At 34.0% G+C, this 21,965-nt stretch overlaps 1 protein-coding gene and 3 long non-coding RNA genes across 5 annotated transcripts; all 4 read right to left on the reverse strand.

Annotated features, from left to right (window-relative positions):
* Nucleotides 1-1,281: 1,281 nt before the first annotated feature.
* LOC148930918 (uncharacterized) lies at nt 1,282-3,905 on the reverse strand. Its single transcript, XM_089067305.1, has 3 exons — nt 3,296-3,905; nt 2,224-2,363; nt 1,282-1,830 (listed from the first exon to the last, which is right to left on the reverse strand). The coding sequence occupies exons 1-3, from the start codon at nt 3,352-3,354 to the stop codon at nt 1,766-1,768; spliced, it is 264 nt and encodes an 87-aa protein (XP_088923431.1). The 5' UTR covers nt 3,355-3,905; the 3' UTR covers nt 1,282-1,765.
* Nucleotides 3,906-7,735: 3,830 nt separating this feature from the next.
* On the reverse strand, nt 7,736-11,493 carry LOC148930919 (uncharacterized). 2 transcript variants are annotated; one of them, XR_016136692.1, is made up of 3 exons: nt 11,274-11,493; nt 8,581-8,724; nt 7,736-8,370 (listed from the first exon to the last, which is right to left on the reverse strand). It is a non-coding gene; the product is annotated as an uncharacterized LOC148930919 (long non-coding RNA). The 2 variants fall into 2 exon arrangements; XR_016136691.1 differs by lacking the exon at nt 11,274-11,493 and adding an exon at nt 9,084-9,810.
* Nucleotides 11,494-13,784: 2,291 nt separating this feature from the next.
* LOC125216265 (uncharacterized) lies at nt 13,785-14,525 on the reverse strand. Its single transcript, XR_007175396.2, has 2 exons — nt 14,314-14,525; nt 13,785-14,228 (listed from the first exon to the last, which is right to left on the reverse strand). It is a non-coding gene; the product is annotated as an uncharacterized LOC125216265 (long non-coding RNA).
* Nucleotides 14,526-19,803: 5,278 nt separating this feature from the next.
* LOC125216097 (uncharacterized) lies at nt 19,804-21,127 on the reverse strand. The gene is made up of 3 exons (XR_007175354.2): nt 21,030-21,127; nt 20,537-20,672; nt 19,804-20,380 (listed from the first exon to the last, which is right to left on the reverse strand). It is a non-coding gene; the product is annotated as an uncharacterized LOC125216097 (long non-coding RNA).
* Nucleotides 21,128-21,965: the final 838 nt, after the last annotated feature.

Below are 21,965 nucleotides of genomic sequence, written 5' to 3' on the forward strand. Positions count from 1 at the left end.
ATTATTCAATTTAAATATTTCAATTGCAAAAAACATTTTTACATTATAAAAAATATATTAAAAATTAAAAATTACATAATTAAAATTCTAAAAAATAAAAATTACATAATTAAAATCCTAAAAAATAAAAATACATAAACTAAATTCTAGAAAATAAAAAAATACATAATTAAAATCCTACAAATTAAAAATTCCTATAATTAAAGTGTTATGAGAATTTTTTGTGTTGAAGTGGGGGTATTTATAGATGAAAATGTGAATTTTGGGGGGAAAAAATTGAAAAATAAATTAAAAGTGGGTAGAAAATGGATATAATTTTTTGGAAAGTGGGAAAATATTTTTTTTTATTTAAAAACATTTTTTTAAATAAATTTCGAATTTTAAAAAAAATATAAATAAAAAATCGAATTTAGCCGTTGGCCAATAAGAATACACCACGTAGGGCTGCTCAGCGGCACGGACGTGCTCTTAGCTAAGAGCAGCGCCGTGCCGCTGGCACGGACGGAGAGCTCGCAGCAACGGATGGACGAGCTCGTGCTCAGCGGCACGGACGGACGGACGGACGGACGCCACCGCTGCGGATGCTCTAAGTTTTAATGTTGGAAATATTGGTGTCGTGCCGACTAATGGGGACGGAGGGAGTAACCCTTAAATTGCATAAAAACGAAAAAATTGTCATATTTTTAATTCTAAGAAAAAAAAATTAGTTCCATACTCCCTCTGTTCGATTAAAATTGGACATTTGAGACGGCACGAGAATTAATGAATAATAATTGATAAAACAAGAGAGATGAGAATAGTTAAAATAATGTTAGTGGATAGTGTGACCCACATAATTATTACTCCCTCTGTCTCATAAAAGTATGAGAAATAGGTATGACACGAGAATTAAGATAAAATTGGTATAGTAAGGAGATGAAGTGAATGGTATGGTAAAGTAAGAGGGAAGAAAATGATAGTTAAAATAGGATTAGTGGATAGTGAGACCGACATTATTAAATTGATAACTTTCCAAAAATGGAATGCACATATTTTTGTGGGACGGTTGAAAATGAAAAGTGCACATATTTTTATGGGACGAAGGGAGTAATGTTTAATAGTGGGTCATAATGGTATAAATCGTAATATGACTAATGAATTGTAGAGAACTTTTCATAAAAAAAAATGAGCTATTTTTATGAAACGGGCAAAAATAAAAGCCTTTAATTAGGAATGAAGATGAATGATGACAACATTTCAGTTTGGCACATCTAATTTCTTTTACCTATAATACAAATAATATAGAAGTAAACTCTCTCAAGTGTAACCAAAGTCCAAAAACACTTTACAATGAAGTGTAACTTTGTAAGATGTTTTGCTCCATCTAATAGATCCGAAGTTCTTCATCATCATGAAGATAAATGAAGTACCATCTTTTAAGAAGAAAAAAAGTGTAACCAAAACACTAGAAAAATTATAACAATCAAATCGGATTCATATGATATCCATATTCGGATGCACCATGCTTTGTACCAAATGCCTAAATATTTGGCCAACTATCAAGCTTTGATCCTGATGCGTGGATGAACCGTCCAACACGAGACTAATGCCTCGTTCGTCCATGCTCATGGTTTTGTGTAAGTGGCACTCGTTGATGCCAAACAAGTCATGGGCTCAGTGGTCTTTGTAAACCTAGATACTTCAAAAGTACAAGACATCGAACATGCTTATCCTCTATGCTCGTTGTTGCTGCACCGGAGCCCATCCAGTCTATATGAATTTTCTGCTAATTAAGCAGTTTCTCAAGCTCTGTTCCTTCTCTCACCTTCATTCCCGCCACCAGATCCATTCCTGTAAGGATGATCAAACTGGGTTAAGGCATTATTTAATTAATCACCAGAATTAATTGTAGGAAAATAGAAGTATGGAAACTTTACAAGTGCTGGATAGAGAGGATTCGTGGCTTCGGATTACAATCGATGTCTCAAAACTTGCTTAACTTTTGCAGTCAAAATAGCAAGTGAGCTTTTCACATAGTAATGAATGGTTAAATGAGGTTTTGACATCGTAATGAATGGGTAGTACCATTCTGCAAAATAAGAAAAATACTTTTTAAGTACTGGAATAAACATATCAATTGAAAGATCATGCATCTCTCTATCTCTCTCTTTTTTGGTCACTACACTAACATAAAAGCTAATTACAACAAAACAGCAGGAATTAAAGATATGCAACAGCTCATACCTATGCATTTAGTTTGTGTGACATGATCAATCTCTACTTCTTGTTGATAGCAGGCTCGGATCCCTCCATTGTCTATCCCGGACACAAGCCTGTCTTTTGTCAGATTCACCAACAACAATTTGATTTTCCATCTTCTAACCCTGCAAAACAAAGGGAAGGAAATATCAATCTCAAAAGATAGAAACACCCCATACATTCACAAAAACAATCACAAAAAGAAAATTATAAACCATCAAGACAATAACCATACCTCTTATAAACCATGGTAAATTTTTTATCATCACAGCAAAGAGACACTCCTAAATAAAAAGCAAACCTTCTACAATATACACTACTAGCAGAAAGCAAAAGAAATTCCTATACCATGAAGGGGAGGATGGACCTTTATTTATTCACATTTGACACATGACACGCGTTCGATCAATTTCATGCAGACAACCAGAGCGAGACACGTCCTAATCAACGTGTCAGGTATACGTTATGCATGATGAAAAGTTATAAATAAATGCCCGATAGCTAGCTTTGGTATTATCGAGTGTAGATGACTACAAAAACATGTAAAGGTCAAGCAAGCTTGATTACATACCATATAGATGAATACTAAGATGTGTAGCTACCTACATTATTCAATATAGAGGACAAGATTATGTAACCCACTTAGTAAGCTACAATTTCGTATATTGATAAGTAGAAAACCATGTAACTCCACCAGCCAACTTCAATTCTGTTGAGTATAGATGATTGACTTCAGAGAGTGTACGAAACAGGGGAATTATAGGAGGGAAATCTTGAAATTTAATTATGAAAAAGTAGCAACTACAAGTCCAAGGCAATAACGAGGGGAAGTATAGATTTCTTATTTTTTTAGATTAGGCAATTAAACAATTGGATTCAGAGATATGGAGTCAAATCTTCATCTAATTTAGAAAAGAAAATGACAAGTCCAAAGCAATAAAATGGGAATGTATGCATTTTCCTATTTCCAAGATTTAACAATAAAAGAACAGATTCATCATTCATCAGATAAAACTGCTTAAAGCTTTCCTAACATCTGAACTAAGTACTAAAGCACCTTCTGACTTGTTCAAGAACAACCCATTCATGGTTTGATATGGTTCCATCTTCGTCCATAAATGCGTACAGTTTCGATGTACTATAAAATACTAATGCTTAGGCCATTACAACCACCAAAGTCTCGGTCCACGATTTTCTCTTCATCCCTACCAACATTTCCTCCAAGTAAGTCAGTAGGGATGTTATCTCTCATCAAGGTGTAAGCCGATTGTGCACCACTGTTCCGTCACCCAATTTCAGCGAGAACCCCCAAATTGTGCACCCTAGGTTTCGCTACCTTCTTCCCAATTTCACTCTCCACCGCCGGTCAGCTCGCGGGGGGTCTCATCCGCCAAAACAGCCCCGTCTTGGTTGTCCGAAGTCAACCTCTGCTGTTGTACCGAGCAGCCTCCGTCACTGTCCACCCTGGCGGAGATCGCCGCTTTTCGCTGCTTGCCGACAGGGTCAGGGACACCGCCGCTGCTTCACACTAGAAACTGCCGCTGCTGTTGAACAGCCACCGGTGTTCTTCACCGCCTCCGAACGTGTTCGGACAGCCACCGTTCATCACCGAATCAACCCCAAAACGCCCCTGTGAGAATTGATATGGGAATTACCGTGAATTGGTGATTCGAGAAACTTATATCAATAGGTATAAAATACATGATTAAAGGGAAACAATTATAGAAAATATCAAATCAAATATTAATTACACTAATTAGGGATTAGTCAACTATTTTCTTTATTATCCCCCTCAAGCGTTGCGTGGGATGAAGGCACGCGCACAGCTTGGACCGAAGAAACTCAAAAGCTGGTTGGGGAAGACTCTTGGTGAAGATGTCAGCAAGCTGAAGATGAGATGGGACAAACTGGGTAGTAAGTTTCCGTGAGCCTACAAGTTCCCAAACAAAATGATAATCCAGGTCAATATGCTTAGCTCGTTTATGAGCCACATGATTTTGGCTATGAAAGATAGCATTTTTATTGTCACAGAGGAGCTGAGGCCGAAAGGATTGAGAGGACTGAAGCTCATGAAGAAGATTTGAGAGTCATACTATTTCAGCAGCAGTATTGGTCATAGTACGATATTCAAATTCACAACTAGAACGAGTAACTGTTGGTTGTTTCTTTGCACTCCAAGAAACGAGATTACCCCCAAGAAAAATAGAATATCCATATGTAGAGCGCCGAGTATCAATGCAACGAGCCCAGTCGGCATCCGAGTATCCAATAATGGAAGAGGCAGTACGACGAGTGAAGGACCTGCCGAAATGGATTGTTCCCTTGGCATACCGGAGGATGCGTTTCAAAACTTGAAAATGATCATCTGTAGGAGATTGTAGAAACCGGCTGACAAGATTGACAGCATATAAGAGATCTGGTCGAGTGATAGTTAAGTACTGAAGTGCCCCAACGAGACACCTATAAAGAGTGGGATCCCGAAATTGGGAACCATCACGAACAAGAACCTCATAAGGGGGAGAGTTATACACACTTATATAGAGGAGCTAGGATCATCACCAAGCCGATGTGGGACAAGGATTTGGAGAATTTAACACGCCCCCTCACGTGTGGGCTGGAATGACACATCGGACTTCCATCACGTGGGTAGGCAAGAGAAGAGATAAAGAGATAAATCATCATCGACTTGGGCCCTAAACTTATATTAATAGATATAAAATACATGATTAAAGAGAAATAATTATAGAAAAGATCAAATCAAATATTAATTACACTAATTAGGGATTAGTCAACTATTTTCTTTATTAGCCCCAAAACGAACCCGAACCACCTCGATTCAACCCGCAAGATAAGTTCTTTACACAATTATGTTCTTTCGTTTTCGGTTTTCAATTCGCAGCGGGGGAAGGGGGGGTGTTGGGAGAGGATGCTCTGCTATGACTAAAACACAGCAGGGGGTGCTGTGAAAAGGATACGACCTAGTTTTAGGTCAAATGTGAGCAATTTTGTTTTTTCTTATGCTATTTGATACTATTGCTTTTGTTTTATTTTTTTCTTTTATTCTTTCAGTCATTGTAACTTAACGTAGTCCATATGTGATCTGATTTATTTCACTTCCTTCTAATTTTAAATTCTTTATTAATAAGAAATTTATTATTTCAATCTTTTCATTTTTTATTTTTTCTTTCATGTTTTTTCTTTCTTTCTTTCATATAATTTAATTTTTCTTTCATGTTTTTTTCTTTCTTTCTTTTCAATAAGGGTGCTACTATTTTCTTATTTTTCTTATTAATAAGGGTGATTAAGTATAACTCATTATTATTTTATAAGCTCATATACAAATTATTTAAAACAATGATAAGTTTATGCTGGCGTAGAGTAGGAGTTAAAAACACAATATTCAAAATTATTGTGAAGTTTTTGAATTAAGGAGTAACATACATGAGTTTTCGCTTAATGATAGACTACTCTCGCAAGTTTATTCAAAATAATTTTATTGTGATATCCGACGTAATTAATCTTATGAAGTTCGTAAATTAGTTGGGGTTGTTCGATTTGCAAGTTGTATCTTGGGATTTAATATAAAATGTGTTTGATTCATGAGATTGAATATCACAATTCAATCACAAATGGATAATTATGTCATAATTTGTCATAGTCAACACCTTCAATTTAAATAATCTCACAACTTAATATATATGTAATTATCACTAGATTGTACAATGTGATCATTATATTTTTCAAGATTGTTTTATACTCCCTCTGTCCCCGATTAATTGTCACTCTTTTCCATTTCGGTCCGTCCCTCAATAATTGTCACACTTCATTTTTACCATGGTAAGTAGATCACACATTCCACTAACTCACTTCACTCACATTTTATTATAAAACCAATATAAAAAAGTAGGTCTCACATTCCATTAACTTTTTCAACCAATTTTTCTTTACATTTCTTAAAACTCGTGCCCGGTCAAAGAGTGACAATTAATCGGGGCCGGAGGGAGTACTTCCCCCCGCCCCAACTATGTTGAGTAATAACTTTTGAGCACATAGATTAAGAAGTTGTGTTTAAATGAGGGTAATAAAGTAGAATTGATAAAGAGAGAGTAAAGTAGATGACGAAATAAAGTAATAGTAGTTTGATGTTTTGCTTTTTTTGTAAAAAAGAAAAGGAAATGACTTAATCTAGTTGGGACATCTTAAAAATGAATAAGACTCAACTTAGTTGGAAGGTAGGAAGTAGTATAATTTTAAGTGATAATTTATTATCATTTATAATATAATTTTGTAGTATAATGTGATAATTTTATGTTATTTAAAATATAATTCTATTGATAATTATATCTATTAAATAATTTATGAACACTGCAAGATTGGGTAATTTATGAGCTTATATACTATAGTAAATAATTTATGAGCTTATACAATTATAACGAGTCATATTTTATTACTCCTCCATCCCACAAAAGATGTTACACTTTCCTTTTTAGTTTGTCCCATAAAAGATGTCACATTTCCCTTGTTGGAAAAAGTTCTCTCTCACATGAATATAAAAATTATATTTTCTCTCTCCATTTAACACACAAAATAAAATCTCCTAAAATCTCGTGCCGTCCCACAAATATGACATCTTTTATGGGACGAAGGGAGTACTATATTCTTAAATTTTGAAAATAAATAGCAGCACTATTAAGAAAACCAATAAGATATATATTGACTGAAAGAATAAAAGCAAAAGATAAAATAAAAGCAATATCTAATATAGAGTAGTAGTAGAATTAGAAAGAAGAAAAAACAAAATTGCTCACATTTGGCCTAAAACTAGTTGTGTTTTAGCCATAGCAGAGGATCCTCTCCCAGGGGTGTTTCAATTTATGACTATTCGTTTAACGTCGATAGTTTGATTGATCTTGTTGAGCATGCTGTCTAAATGATTATTTAATTTTAATTTTAAAAGAATAATTATAAAAATAATTAGAGAATTAATTAGGGAGTAAAAAATCAGAATTAAAAGTTTAATTTGTTCAAAATCGAGATTAAGCCCGTTACCGTTAGTTTTTAACGGAAATGTTGACGGAGGACTAAAATGATCAAATTTCCATATGTTCAGGACCAAAAAATCCAAAAGATAATGTTTATAACCAAAAAGGTAAAATGACCATATGTTCGGGACCAATTTTAGCCTTTACTCATATATTAAACTAAACATACTTTTTTTTTTTAAGGATTTAAACTAAACATACTTAACAATGATCTATAGATCCCGAGTTCTACATTTGTGTATGCTAGTTTTTAATGAAAATTTTACACTCAGATAATTGGATACAATCAATCTTAACTCTTGTTCTGATGCAAAAGAGAATAATACTACTCCTATAATACTTGGCCATAAACTTGATCGAAGTTATTTTTGTTTTAGAACTGGGGTATAATTTTGTAGCTATCAAAATGGCAAATCATAGACTATTTGAAAAGAATAAATGAATAGGCGTTACTCTTGAAGTTGGAGCAATTGAACAGCCAATTACCATAAGCAAAGGTCAAATATGATATCAAAATCATGTGATTTTACAGATGATTCATAACATTTGGATCCAAATCTTAACCTATTACACGACTTCCTCTTGGTACAAGAAAACCCCTCAAACTACAAAAGTGAGATAAACTGCGCGGAGAAACAGATGGCCAGAAAACTTGCAAGGATTACCGCATCCAGCATTATTACGCAGGACTCACTAAGGTCCTATGCAATTCGATAACATATTTTTTTAAAGTTGCAATGAGGTCTATTTCCTACATTCCAACAGCTCACTGGAACCCATCACCTATCGAAGATTTAGAATCTTGTATATATTTCTTGGACATAGTGGAGATTCACAGTCCATCTTCATTTGGGTTATAATTTGCCTCTAACCAGTGGTTTCACCGCTATATCCTTCAGAGACAAGACAAAGGCAGGCATGGAAGATGTGTGGTTAAGAAGCTAGCCATAGCAGAAGCATCTTTTTGATGTCAAGCTTGCGCTCTCACAAACACATACTCCACTCCACCACTTCATAAGACTATTCCAGCCTTAATGACGAAAAGGTACCAAACAATTTCTCCATATCGTAATGGATGGATAGTACCATCCTACAAAACAAACAATTTGTATCTCAGTATTACAAACAAACATCGAAATTCTGAACTAAAATACTGTCATCAGATCTGGCAGGGATGGCAATGAATTCATTGTGCTTAGTGAAAGAATTACAGACTAAAATGAAAGTTATAGCCAAAATATGTTCCATTGCTTATTTCTTATTTTATTTTTCTGGGGGGGAGGGGGGAATGAACAAATACCTGTATCTTTACAAAGGGGAAGAATACCACCACTTAGGTGCCTCTTATTCTTGTTCGTACTTGGTAGCATCCTCAATTCCTCATTTCCCCCAAGCGCTTTTTCCATCAGATTCACAAGGGATTTCCATTTTCGATCTCCAGCCCCTGCAAAACATGGATATTCAATCAACGTCAATATATACAAAGGCCACATTGGTCAATAACTTACTTGTTAATTCAAACCAATACCAAGAACCAAAAGTTTTTCAGTGGCTTATGTCCTCTTCAGATTCAGGTGTTTGCGTGTGTGCATTGGGGATAGTAATGTCAATAAAAATGGCCATAAACAGATCGCAGAAGGCTATAAGCATACTTAAAAAAAATCTGAGCAGCTAAATAAAAGAAACAACCGATGGGCAAAATTGGAACATATCAGCGGAAAAAACCCCAAACCAAAATTCAATAATAATATATCACACGAAAGCAGACACAATCACAAAAATCAGAGGTAAATTAGGTTGAACCTGTGAACCCTCCTGAGTAATTCATCAGTGACAAAAGCCCTTGATAATAAAAAGAGCTCCAATGTATTGACTATTGAGCACGAGATGGATGAGATGGAGGAGGATGGGGTGGTATTTATACACATCTCGAGACGCAAAGTAGTGAGACGTGTCTCGCCAACTTTGTTAATATCGAAAGAAAACAGCAAAACGTATTTACTACTTCCACCCGAAAATAGTAAAATGGACATATGCATTCAATGCTATGTCCTCATTTACGCTCCCATTGCGAAATATTATTTATTTTCCAGATCATTAAATGGTGTATATTACAGAAACGATACGTAAGCGCTTATGTAAGAAGGTAGGCTTTTGGTATGAAAATGAATATGGGACTATATCCTGGAACAAGGAAGTGCATACAGAGAATTTGCTAAAATCACCATATTAGTATAAACTGCTACATGACTCTATGGTTGTGTTTCCTTCAATATATGACATATAATTGGAAAATGACTAATAACATAAATATCATCATGAAGAGTGACCAAATATACATTAAGATATCCCAATTTACAACTTTAACTAAATCTAATAATTCTAAAATTGTAAGCCATGTTTAATCATCTATATTAATTACGTCAGTAAGGATCCTCTGAGTCACTTATGTTTTCAGAGAGTAAAAAAAGTTGGGAAAATTAATCATCCTCATTGATCTTAGCATCAACATATGTTACTATTATTCACATCTTCAAACATTGGGAACTACCCGGGGAAGAGTTAGGAAGAGTAACAAGGAGAAGCGAGAACCACTTAAATGGAGGAATCGATTGTATTTCCTCCTTTGTTCCCCATAGCAACTGGGGATCAAAAAGCACCAAATTTGATGACTTATTAAGGGAAAAACGAAGTAAGAGCATGCTATTGAAGACGTTGCAACATATGTCGGGAAGGCCTCCGTTGATTGTGTACGAACAAAATACGAGTCAAAAGGCAGGGTAAGAAAGGGTTTAGCTAATGGAGATATTAACTCTTCCGGGAACCAGTAACGCGTAAACCATGTCAAACCAAGACCAATCAATATCCGAACGGAACGGATTCGAACTTCTCCTAGAATCGTTTCCGTCTGAAAACTTCCTTGGCCTTTAGGCCTTCCTCGATTGTGAAAAAGTCGGCAATCAATCGTTGAAAAAGTCCCAGTTTATGAGTGAAATCATGGGAAAATCCATGATCGACGGAAAGGTCCGAGATCAAGAATCCCATGAGCTGCGCAACAAGATGAAAAGTAAACAAGAAAGTTCCAATCTTAGGAGTTAGGAGTTTTATCCGGCCTTTAGGCGAAGCCATTTGAAACTTCCTTGGCGTGACTGAATCAATCAATCATGCTAAAAAAAAATAGTTTCTTTCCATTCTCTTGGTTCTTTGCCTTTTTTCCATTGTTTTTATTCTACCTTTCCTTTTCCCAGAAGAATGTCCAGAAAGAGAACTAATAAAGGACATCCCTATGGTCATGGGGGGGCCTTTGCCATTTCTTTTCTCTTTCAAGCGAAGACCCACTTTTCACGATTCCTAACACTCTATAGTTTACATACAAAGCATAGCACATACAACTTAGTAATTAAAGCATAGCGCGATTAGCCAGATGTCACTAGAAGTGGTCTTGCTACATCACGTCACGTGGTACACAGAGCATAAAAAATAGGCACTTTGAGCTCGTCATAACCATGAAACTTGCAGTCCATGAAAAAGAAAGAGCTTAGACTCCCCATAGTTGTAGACGGAGATTGAAATATAAACTCGTCTTTTAATTACAAGTAAGAAGCAGCATCAGGAGTAAAAGAACCTCGTCGTTGCTACCGAGTTAGAAGTAATAAAACTGCTTTCTCATGCATCTTCATCACCATCTAAACTAATGTTTGGTCGTTTTTAGATCAAACGGCAGTGGGGATTCTTCCTAGTTACCTAAATTGTATCAAAATTATTTATAGACTTCAGTTTGATTGATTAAGTCGATTTAGAGCAATATCAATATCACTGAGAGCCATCCTTTGATCATAAACACAAATAGGCTAAAATTTTAAAATTGAAATAAGAGTAGTGAAAGCTAAACCAATCAATTGAACAGATGAACCCTAATCCACATTTAAATCGAAACTACAACGATCAAAGTACAGAAAAAGAGAAATTGAATAGGAAATAACTAATTACTACCTCGTCACTGAGGGGCGGCGGCACGTAGCCCTGCGCCACCACCGTGCGCGCTCCGCATTCCACCAAATCCCCAACATATCTCAAATGTTGGAATGTGGTTCTTCAATCCAGCGAGCCCTAATCCCCAAAATTTCTCCTAAAGCTAGAATAATTATAATTCAAATTTTTATTCGTGAAAATAAACAGAATATACTAGTAACTGATAAATCAAAAAAATAAGTGGAAAATAAGAAGTACTCGATAATTTTAGCTTATGAAAAATAATACAATTAATAGAAAAGCTAATCTATCTTATCTATACAATATATAAAACGGGAGTTTTGGAAAAATTTACAAGATTGCCATTTAATTTAAAAAATTATATTAAATTAAAAATGTATAATTAAAGCCATCTAAACGTTTGATTAAAATCTAAAAATATGTGAGTAAGCGGAGGAGCGGGAGGTTATTAATGCAAAGTGGAGCCACCCACTCTCGCTGTTATCTTGTGACTCTTGTGCTATGATTCTTTGTTTTCAAGTTGGCAGTTCGCATGCGTCGGTGGCTATTTTGTTTTGGATTATTTGGAGTATAGATGTCTCTTTGTTGAGCAATGCTATTAAGTTGCTTTGTTTGATTTCTTGAAGATAAGCAGGGCTCACAGACGACGTCATTTCCTTTCGGTATTTAAAAGTTTTAGGTTATGAAGTATTAAAACATGCATAATCTCATAAAAAACCCTGGTTGTCTCAAAGCAGGGTTCCAGGAGACTCTATCATATAAGGGCCTGGAGCCAATATCAGCTGAAATGATAACTCTTTTAGTCCCTGATTTTATGTAAGTCAATTTTATTTTATGTTTTTACTTTTTGATTCATTCAGGCATTAATTTTTCTACAAATTTCAATTTCATTCCTCCAGCACTCCTTTTACTTCCTAACCTCCCAATCAAATTACTTTTTTTTATCAAAGCCTTCTTTTGATTTACAATTTTAGTTACAGCCGCACTAATTACTTCATCTTCGTGCACCACTTTCCTTTGTGCCATTAGATGATTATTAGATTTTTTTTTCTGGTCCTGCTATTATCCGATGATCTAATGTCAGAGAAACTGCTTACCAATACGCAGATATCAGTGGTTTGTGCAGCAACAAATACTTTAATACTTTATACAATTGGCTTAGTTATCTTCTCGCTTGGTTCAGTTGCTTTTGTTTTACAATTTTTAGTTTTTTTAAGGTCCAAATCTGACACCATTAGGAGGAAAGGATACAAAGTTCTTTCTTTAACAGTTCTATTGTCAGCAAATTATGTTGCTCTATTGTTGCACAAATCCTAGATATGGCTAAAGGTTTTTTATTTCTCATGAAAGATATAATAAACATAAGCTTATTAATTGTTGGGGCTATGAAGATAATTTTCCAACTTCGGGGTGGGGTGTAGTATTGCTTCCACTTGGACAATAATTTGATAGATCACAAGGTTTGAAAGATATTTATTACTACTATTAATTTAATTTTGAGTTACTATCACAAGGTTTGAAAGATATTTATTACTACTATTAATTTAATTTTGAGTTACTATCAAATCTTCTATGAATACCAATTCTATTAATAAAAAATACAATTTCAGTGAAGAAACTTCTGTCCGTCCAATTATGTGGAGTATTATCTTTCTCTCCCAGCTATTTAATCTAATTTGTGTTTTTAATTATACTATTTATGCTTATCTTATTTTAGTTTCTTATCTTACTTTTTATTACTATATATACGTTACTCTTATTTTAATTGTCTTATTGCAAATCATTAAAAAAATGTATGGGCAACTATTTTGTAAAATCTTCACTTATTTTTGCTGGTATACTATTGTAGAAAGAATAGCTTCAAAATTAACAATTCTGCAAGAAGATATGAATCCACAATCAGTTGGTTTGAAAATATAGATATTAATCATATCGGAAGACATAGTTACGTTTAGTTGGAGATTTGAGGCTATTTGGTTTTACCTTTACTAAACTCATAAAATTATAGCATCACCGATTACTCAATATGCATGAAATTATAAACAATTCAAGATATTGACATATTGATTTACCTCTCTTGCTTTTCATTCTTGCTTTCAAGAACCACATCACTGCTTTCATAATTATTTTCAAGAGTAACATTACAAAGTGGAAATTAATTTACGTTAGCCATATCACTCTTTTCTCCAATCACTCTTTTCTCCATGTTGTGTGTTTGTCTCTTAAGCTTGAATTGACATGCATTTTGTAATAAGGCCCTTCCTGAGAGTCCTAAGTTAGGAATCTAAGAACATGTTAAATGAGCTCAAGCACAAGCGTCTTTCCATATTTTAAGACTTTGATTAATAATAAAATATAAAATTCAATCCAAATAAACTTATGTTGTAAGATTGACGAAAATATTCTATAAAATAAATGATTTATTGAAGCATTGAATTGGTTTAGTTTCGACTTACTATATCACCATTTATTGAGCATTTTTTTACTAGATCATTTTGTACTGCATATCAATACTAGCGGAGTAATATTTATTGACATAAAACTGTGGTGACCAAGACACTTAAGCTAAAATTAATTGGTGATATGTTCTTCTCCATCAAATCTATCAAGGGTTTGTATCATCATGGGGATAAGTGAAGAACCATCTTTAAGAAAAAAAAAGTGTAACCAAAATACTAGAAAATTACAACAATCAAATCGTGTTCATGTGGTACCCGTATCGGGATCCATGTTTTATACCAAACGCCCAAATATTTGGCCAACTATCAGACTTTGATCCAGATACGTGAATGCACTCTCTAACACGAGAATACTGCCTCGTTCGTCTGCACTCATGTCTATGAGTAAGCGGCATTCTTTGGTCATCATTCTCAGTAGTCTTTGTAAACCTAGATATTCAAAAGCACGAATACTTATTTTACATCGAACATGCTAATCCTTATATGCTCGTCGTTCCTGAAAGGATGATCAAACTGAGTAAGGCATTATCAAATTATTCACCAGAATTAGTTGTAAGTAAACAAAAGAATAGAAACTTTACAAGTCCTAGAAGGAGACTGACTTGTGACTTCAATTTACGACTGACTTTACGAATCTTCCGGAACTTCTGCAGTCAAGATAGCAAATGAAATTTCCACATAGTAATGAATGGTTAAATGGGGTTTTGACATCGTAACGAATGGGTAGAACCCTTCTGCAAAATAAGAGAAATACTTCTAAGAATCGGAATAAACATATGAATTGAAACCTGATCACTGAAGTAAGGCATGTGGCTAAAGCGATTTATTTACATTTATTTACATTTGACACATGACACACGTACTATCAATTTCATGCAGACAACCAACACAAGACACGTCCTAATCAACGTGTCAGCTATATGTTCTGCATTATGAAAAGTTATAAATAATTTCCAGTCAGGTACGAAAATATAAAGTATAAAGCGCTATAAAACTATGTGTAGCCCCATCAAGGTTAGAAAGTGTCAAGAGTATATATGACTACAAGTTACAACAATAGATAATGGCCAAGTCGCATTGATTGTATCAACTATAGATTAGGTCTCTTATCCACCTCATAACTCTCATCTCTTCACTATTTATGGGTCTCACTATATTTTTTCAATCCATCTCTTAACTTAGAGACATCGTCTACATTCCTCCATCTCCTAACCATCACATCTCTTAACTATTCATTCAATTTCATTTTTTATTTTTATTTTCAACAAATTCATTTACCAAAAAAAAAAAAAAACTTCATTAAATAAAATAAAATTACAATTTAAAATCCTAAAAATATAAAAAATACATAATTAAAATCCTAAAAAAAATTTTGTGGAAAAGATTTCGTAATTATAAAAGCGATTGGAGGCTTTAAAAAAATTGAAAAAAATTTACAAATTTGAAAAACACGGCTATAAACGGCTAGTACTCCCTTCGTCCCTAGAAAGTTGAGTTATTTCTTTTTTTAAAAAAAGACAAAACATCTAATCACTCTTACTTTATTCCATCATTTACTTTACTCTCTCTTATTTTTCCTACTTTTTTCATCTCTCCTATTTATTTAATATAAATTCTTAACCTCTGTGCCCAAAAGTTTTGTCTCAACTTTTATGGGACGGAGGGAGTATAATTTTTGGAATTTTTTTTATATATATTTTTTTAATTTTTTAATTTTTCTGATTTTTAAAAAACAATTAAAAAAATCGATTTTAACGGATATAAACGATGCCCACTCGTGGGCCGGCGAGTGGGAGTCACGCACGAACCACAGCTCGCCACGTCGCCAAGGCGCGTGGCGAGACGTCTCGCGACTTGCCTCTTCGGAAGGAGACGCAGGACGAGACGGAGACGAGGTGGCGACGAGACGGAGCTTGCATCGCTGTCTTGTTAGAGTTTGTATACTAGAAATCACGTTTCGAGTGATTGAATACTGTAAAACTCTTATTTTATTTTCTAAGAAATAAAATAGATTATTTTTTTTATAATGTTGTTATGTTTTACATTTAATGGATGTTTATGCATGTTTAAATGTATAAGTTAACTTAACAAAGTCTAAGTCTTTGTTTTAGTAGACCGGTTGTGGGCGGCGTCCACTTTAAGGTAACACGGTCAGTCCTAAACAAAGAAAAAGAAGAATTTCACAACCTAGATGGAATTAGACTACCCATCGAGAAAGGTGCAATGTCAGTCCGCATATTTCTAACCCTTACTGAATTAAGATGGCATTGATGTGGTATAGCACTGAACGGATCTAACAGCAAGACTTGTCCTTAGGCTATCTACTGAAAGGCGAGGTCTTGATAAATATTTGTTTCTTAATCAATGTAGGTTAGCATTGAGCATACGGTATTGATTATGCATTACTTTGACTTATCAAATGGTGCGGGTTTTTCGTAACCCAATAAACCTGATATATTGGGTAGTGGTGATTAATATCTAGCGGTGCTAGGATTGCTATTATATTGAATCGTGCGCGATGTGAGTCTCGTTTGATAATGTCCTCAAGAGGAGCGCGAACAAGGTTTTATTATTCGGAACCTAGGCAGTTGGAGTTTGATTACTCTATGAATAATAAATAAGCGTTTTATGTCAAGTCCACTCTTGGAATTAATAAGAAGTTAATTAATTAAATCCATAGCAGACACTAATTAATTAATGGACATTTTTATCTTAAGCGTGGGAAATGAAAGTTAAACGGAAACTCGGATTACTTATAATTTCGGATTTGGATGGGGAGAGTTCAATATTACTTCTGTAGTGGCTGCTCGTAATATTCTAATTAAAGCTTATATTAAATTGTGGGTTCAATTTAATTAGTTAAAAGTAAATTGGATGAGCCATATCCAAAACCTTCCATAGATCTCTGTCTAGACCCAAAAGGAACTTAATATAAATAGGAGAATAAGGGAGACAGAAATCATAAGTTTTAATACTCAAATTTTCATCCCCCCCTATAGAGTGGAGCTCGAAATTTTTGTCCTATTCCCAAAAGGATTTCTTCTGTCTTCTTTATTTAAGTCTTGGTATTCTGGTGAGATCAGTCCACACTGATATCGGAGTACAGTTCGGGAACCAGAGAGAAGATCCGTGGTCTAGTATTCAAAGCGTCACGTGGAGAAGCTGCTAGCCATCTTCAATTCTTTAGAGAATTAATTAGGTATTATTTCTGCTCCGTAGAAAAGCATGTTTTAGGTTTCAATATTCTTAAAGCATGATTAATTCAAGTTATGAGCATGATACATGTGAGAATTACGCGAATAGATTTTGTCTATATAATCTGCTAAATAGATCTGATTATTATGGGATGTATTTGTGCGATTAATAATTGTTAAATTATGTTATTCCCTCGCACCGCTTCCGCTGCCAGTTCCTTCATGTCTCTTATCCGTCTCGTCTCTGAGAGACGAGATAGAGACAGCTTGGAGATGCGTTGTGGATGCTCTAATATACTCCCTCCGTCCCGCTTTAGCAGTCCCATTGACTTTTCTGCATTCTTTTTGTAAAAATGATAAAAAAAATAGTTAAAGTGGAGAAATGGTAAAATAAGAGAGACAATAATGTAGATAAGACTCTTATCTATATTATTCTCTCTCTTAATTTACCATATCACCTCTTTAACTATTTTTTATCATTTTTACAAAAAAGGGACAGAAAAGTTAATGAGACTGCTAAAGTGGGACGGATGGAGTATTTACATAGCTAGCTAGCCAGCTTTGGTAATATTGAGTGTGGATGACTACAAAAACATGTAATTGTCTCGATTACTATAAATATAGATGAATACTAAGATATGTAGCTACCTATAGCATTGGATATACAGGACATAGGACTACAAGATCATGTAACTCACTTAGTTAGCTGCAATTTTGTATATAGATAAGTAGAAAACCATGAAACTCCAACAGCCAACTTCAATTCTATTGAGTATAGATGAACGGAAAACTATGAAAATTATAATAATCCTATGATATTTTATAAATAAGATTTTGAAGGTGTGATATAATCTAATAATAATAGTAGTAACAGTAGTATTTAACGTGTTAATATCACTATTATTATTAACATTATTACTTTTATCATTCTTTTCAATTATATTCTGATCATTTGATTTATAAATCATCATTAATTCAAACTATATAAATTATCGTCCTTACTCCTTAGTCGTATTAATCTCCTTTATTTATAAAATATGGTCCGAATATTAATTTTGTACTATTGAAGAAAAGCTGAAAGAATAAAGAGTCCTACATTAATGCAAAATATAGAGTTTTTAAAGAAAGGCTTATCCTGTAAAATACTTATGCACTAACAACTAGGTTTAGTTTTTTTAAATATTTTAATAGTGTTTAAGTACTATTATACCCTTGTGTGGGTGGCCATAATGTGGCTGCATAGTATTATTGTAAATAAAAATGGTCCATCCACACCACTTGGCATTATGAGATTGACTTGGCATTGACGTGGTGTGTCCAGCCAATTACTTTTTGACAAATGTTAAAATAAAAGGGTCCACCTTCAACTACACAAATACTCCCTCCGTCCCGCTTTAGCAGTCTCATTTACTTTTCTGCCATCTTTTTATAAAAATGATAAAAAATAGTTAAATATGAGAAATGGTAAATTAAGAGAGAGAATAATATAGAGAAGAGTTTTATCTACATTATTGTCTATCTTACTTTACCATTTCTCCACTTTAACTATTTTTTTATCATTTTTACAAAAAGATGGCAGAAAAGTTAATGGGACTGCTAAAGCGGGGTGGGGGGAGTATTTATTAGGAAACATTCATTATACCACTATTATGGAAAATTACACAATCTTAAATAGGAAAAGTACTACTATACCATTATATGTGCATTTTCCTATTTCAAAGATTTTAACAATAAAACAAAATGATTATCAAATAAAAGTGCTTAAAGCTTCCGTAACATCTGAACTAAGCACTAAAGAGCCAAGACTTGTTCAAGAGCAACCAATTCATGGTCGACTTGGTTCCATACACATCCATAAATGAGTAGACAAATTGTTTCAATGTACTTATAAGATTTGAACTATCATTTCAGTTTCTTTTACTATTTTGAATTACCTTAATCTATTTATTGAGCACTGATGAGTGATGACCTGGTTTTGATAATGTGATCTGTGGTTTGAGAAAAAATATTAAGTGGCTAACATTTTCCTTATATTGAATGATATAAATATAATTGATGGGAGTACAAAAATTATAGCAATAACCTTTTCCTAAGTAAATGTGACAAGGTCATCATATTGAACTATGGAAATTTTTTTTGCAAACATAACTGTGTTAACAGTCTGCCTCATCAATATCGTTAATAGTTTACTTTATATTCATATCTTAAAGTTATGCAATGTATTATTACTATCACTTGGGCTTGTATGAACTAGTTGTACATAATTTCTCTCTCCAATGGTAGCATTGGCTATTCCTTTATCATTTGAACAAATCCATAGCAAGAGCACAAAGTTATGAACTTTTTAAGGGAAGATTGAATTACTAATGCTAGTGTACAATTTAGGAATCCAACAACCTAATTAAGTTATACTACTACATCTTTGGTTCTCAAAAAATAGTATAGGTAATGTAAAATTGATAAAGTGAGAGAGATATAGAAAAAAATTAGTTAAAATATTTGTAATAAGCTAAATAATAATGGTGTCCATCTTAAATTAACAGACTAATTTTGATTGATGAACTGAAATTAAATTTTTTTTTATTTTTTCGTAAATGGAGGTAGTATATTAAACTACATACACTTGACAATGATCTATAGATCCCTAGTTCTACATTTGTATGCTTTATTGTAATGAAAATTTTACATTTAATTCTATTGCAGAAGATGATAGTATAAAGAGTTATCGGAGTTCTTTTGTGATCTATAGATCCATAAGTGACCGGAGTTCTTTTGTTTAAAACTGGTTTATAATTTTATAGCTATCAAAATGGCAAATCATACTTGAAAATGGAATTATTAAATAACTGAATTCACTATATAAAACGGAAGGAGGAGTAATTGAAGAACCACCTCAAAATCAAGTCCATGACATATGGAGTATGTGATTTTCCAAATGATTCATAACATTTGGATCCAAATCTTAACCTATTACACACGACTTCTTCTTGGTACAAAAGTGATAAACGAAACGATCTAGGCTAGAAAACTCGCACTGATAAAGTTATTCTACCGCATCCAGCATCATGAGACAGGACTCACTAAGGTCCTATGAATTTCAATAACTTAAAATTCTAAAGTTGCAACGAGGTCTATTTCCTACATTCCAATAGTTCACAGTTTTCATCTCATATCGATGATTTAGAGACTCTTATATTTCTTGGACATAGTGGAGATTTGTGGTCATGTCTCCTTCGTTATGGCTATAATTTGCCTCTAACCGGTGGTTTCACCGCTATATCTTCTCAGAGACAGAGGCAGGCATGGAAGATTGTGCTCAAGAAGCTAGCCACTGGTAACCGGGGCGTGTTGATGTATACATATTGTACTCCCTCACTTTATATGAACTTCCAGCCTTAATGACGAAAAGTTACCAAACAATTTTTCCACATCGTAATGGATGGATAGTATCATCCTACAAAACAAACAATTTGTATCTCAGTCAGTATATAAACAAAAAAATTCTGAACTAAGATATTGTCATCATCAATTTCTCCACATCGTAATGGAGGGACAGTTCCATTTCTTTTTCTTATTTTATTTTCTGGGAGGATGGGGAATGAACCAATACCTGTATCTTTACAAAGGGGAAGAATACCACCGCTTAGGTGCATCCAGTTCGTGTTCGTACTTCATAGCATCCTCATTTCCCCCAAGCGCATTTGCCATCAGAATCACAAGGGATTTCCATTTTCTATCTCCAGCCCCTGCAAAACATGGGTATTAAATCAACATCAATACATAAAAAGGCCACATTGTTCAATAACTTATGTTAATACATACCAAGAACCAAAAGTTTAGTATTTCCTCTTCAGATTCAGGTGTTTGTGTGTGTGTGTGTGTGTACGCACGCATTGGGGTTAGTGATGTCCATAAAAATGGCCATAAACAGATCGCAGAAGGCTATAAGTTAAATTAAAAAAAATCTGAGCACATACGCAAAAGAAATATCCGATGACAGAATCGGAACATATCAGAGGAGAAAGCCCCAAACCAAACTTCAATATAAGTATCAACACAAAAGCAGACACAATCACAAAAATCAGAGGTAAGTTGGGTTGAACCTGTGAAGCCTCCTGAGTAATTCATCAGTGACAAAAGCCCTTGATAATAAAAAGAGCTCCAATGTATTGACTATTGAGCACAAGATGGATGAGATGGAGGAGGATGGGGTGGTATTTATACACATCTCGAGACACAAAGTAGTGAGACGTGTCTCGCCAACTTTGTTAATATCGAAAGAAAATAGCAAAACGTATTTACTACTTCCACCCGAAAATAGTAAAATGGACATATGCATTCAATGCTATATCCACATTTACGCTCCTATTGCGAAATATTATTTATTTTCCAGATCATTAAATGGTGTATATTACAGAAACGATACGTAAGCGCTTACATAAGAAGGTAGGCTTTTGGTATGAAAATGAATATCAGACTATATCCTGGAACAAGGAAGTGCATACAAAGAATTTGCTAAAATCACCATATTAGTATAAACTGCCACATGACTCTATGGTTGTGTTTCCTTCAAAATATGACATATAATTGGAAAATGACTAATAACATAAAGATCATCATGAAGAGTGACCAAATTTACATTAAGATATCCCAATTTACAACTTTAACTAAATCTAATAATTCTAAAATTGTAAGCCATGTTTAATCATCTATATTAATTACGTCAGTAAGGATCCTCAGAGTCACTTATGTTTTCAGAGAGTAAAATATGTTGGGAAAATTAATCATCCTCATTGATCTTAGCATTACCATATGTTACTATTATTTCACAATACATAATACAAAGCAAAGCACACACAACTTAGTAATTAAAGCATAGCGCGATTAGCCAAATGTCACTAGAAGTGGTCTTGCTACATCACGTGGTACACAGAGCATAAATAATAGGCACTTTGAGCTCGCCATAACCATGAAACTTGCAGTCCATGAATAAAGAAAGAGCTTAGACTCCCCATAGTTGTAGACGGAGATTGAAATAT

Source organism: Salvia hispanica, chromosome 3 (genome assembly GCF_029641045.1).
Source record: "Salvia hispanica isolate PSC_SH4W2 chromosome 3, Shi_PSC_v1, whole genome shotgun sequence".
Classification (NCBI taxonomy): domain Eukaryota; kingdom Viridiplantae; phylum Streptophyta; class Magnoliopsida; order Lamiales; family Lamiaceae; genus Salvia; species Salvia hispanica.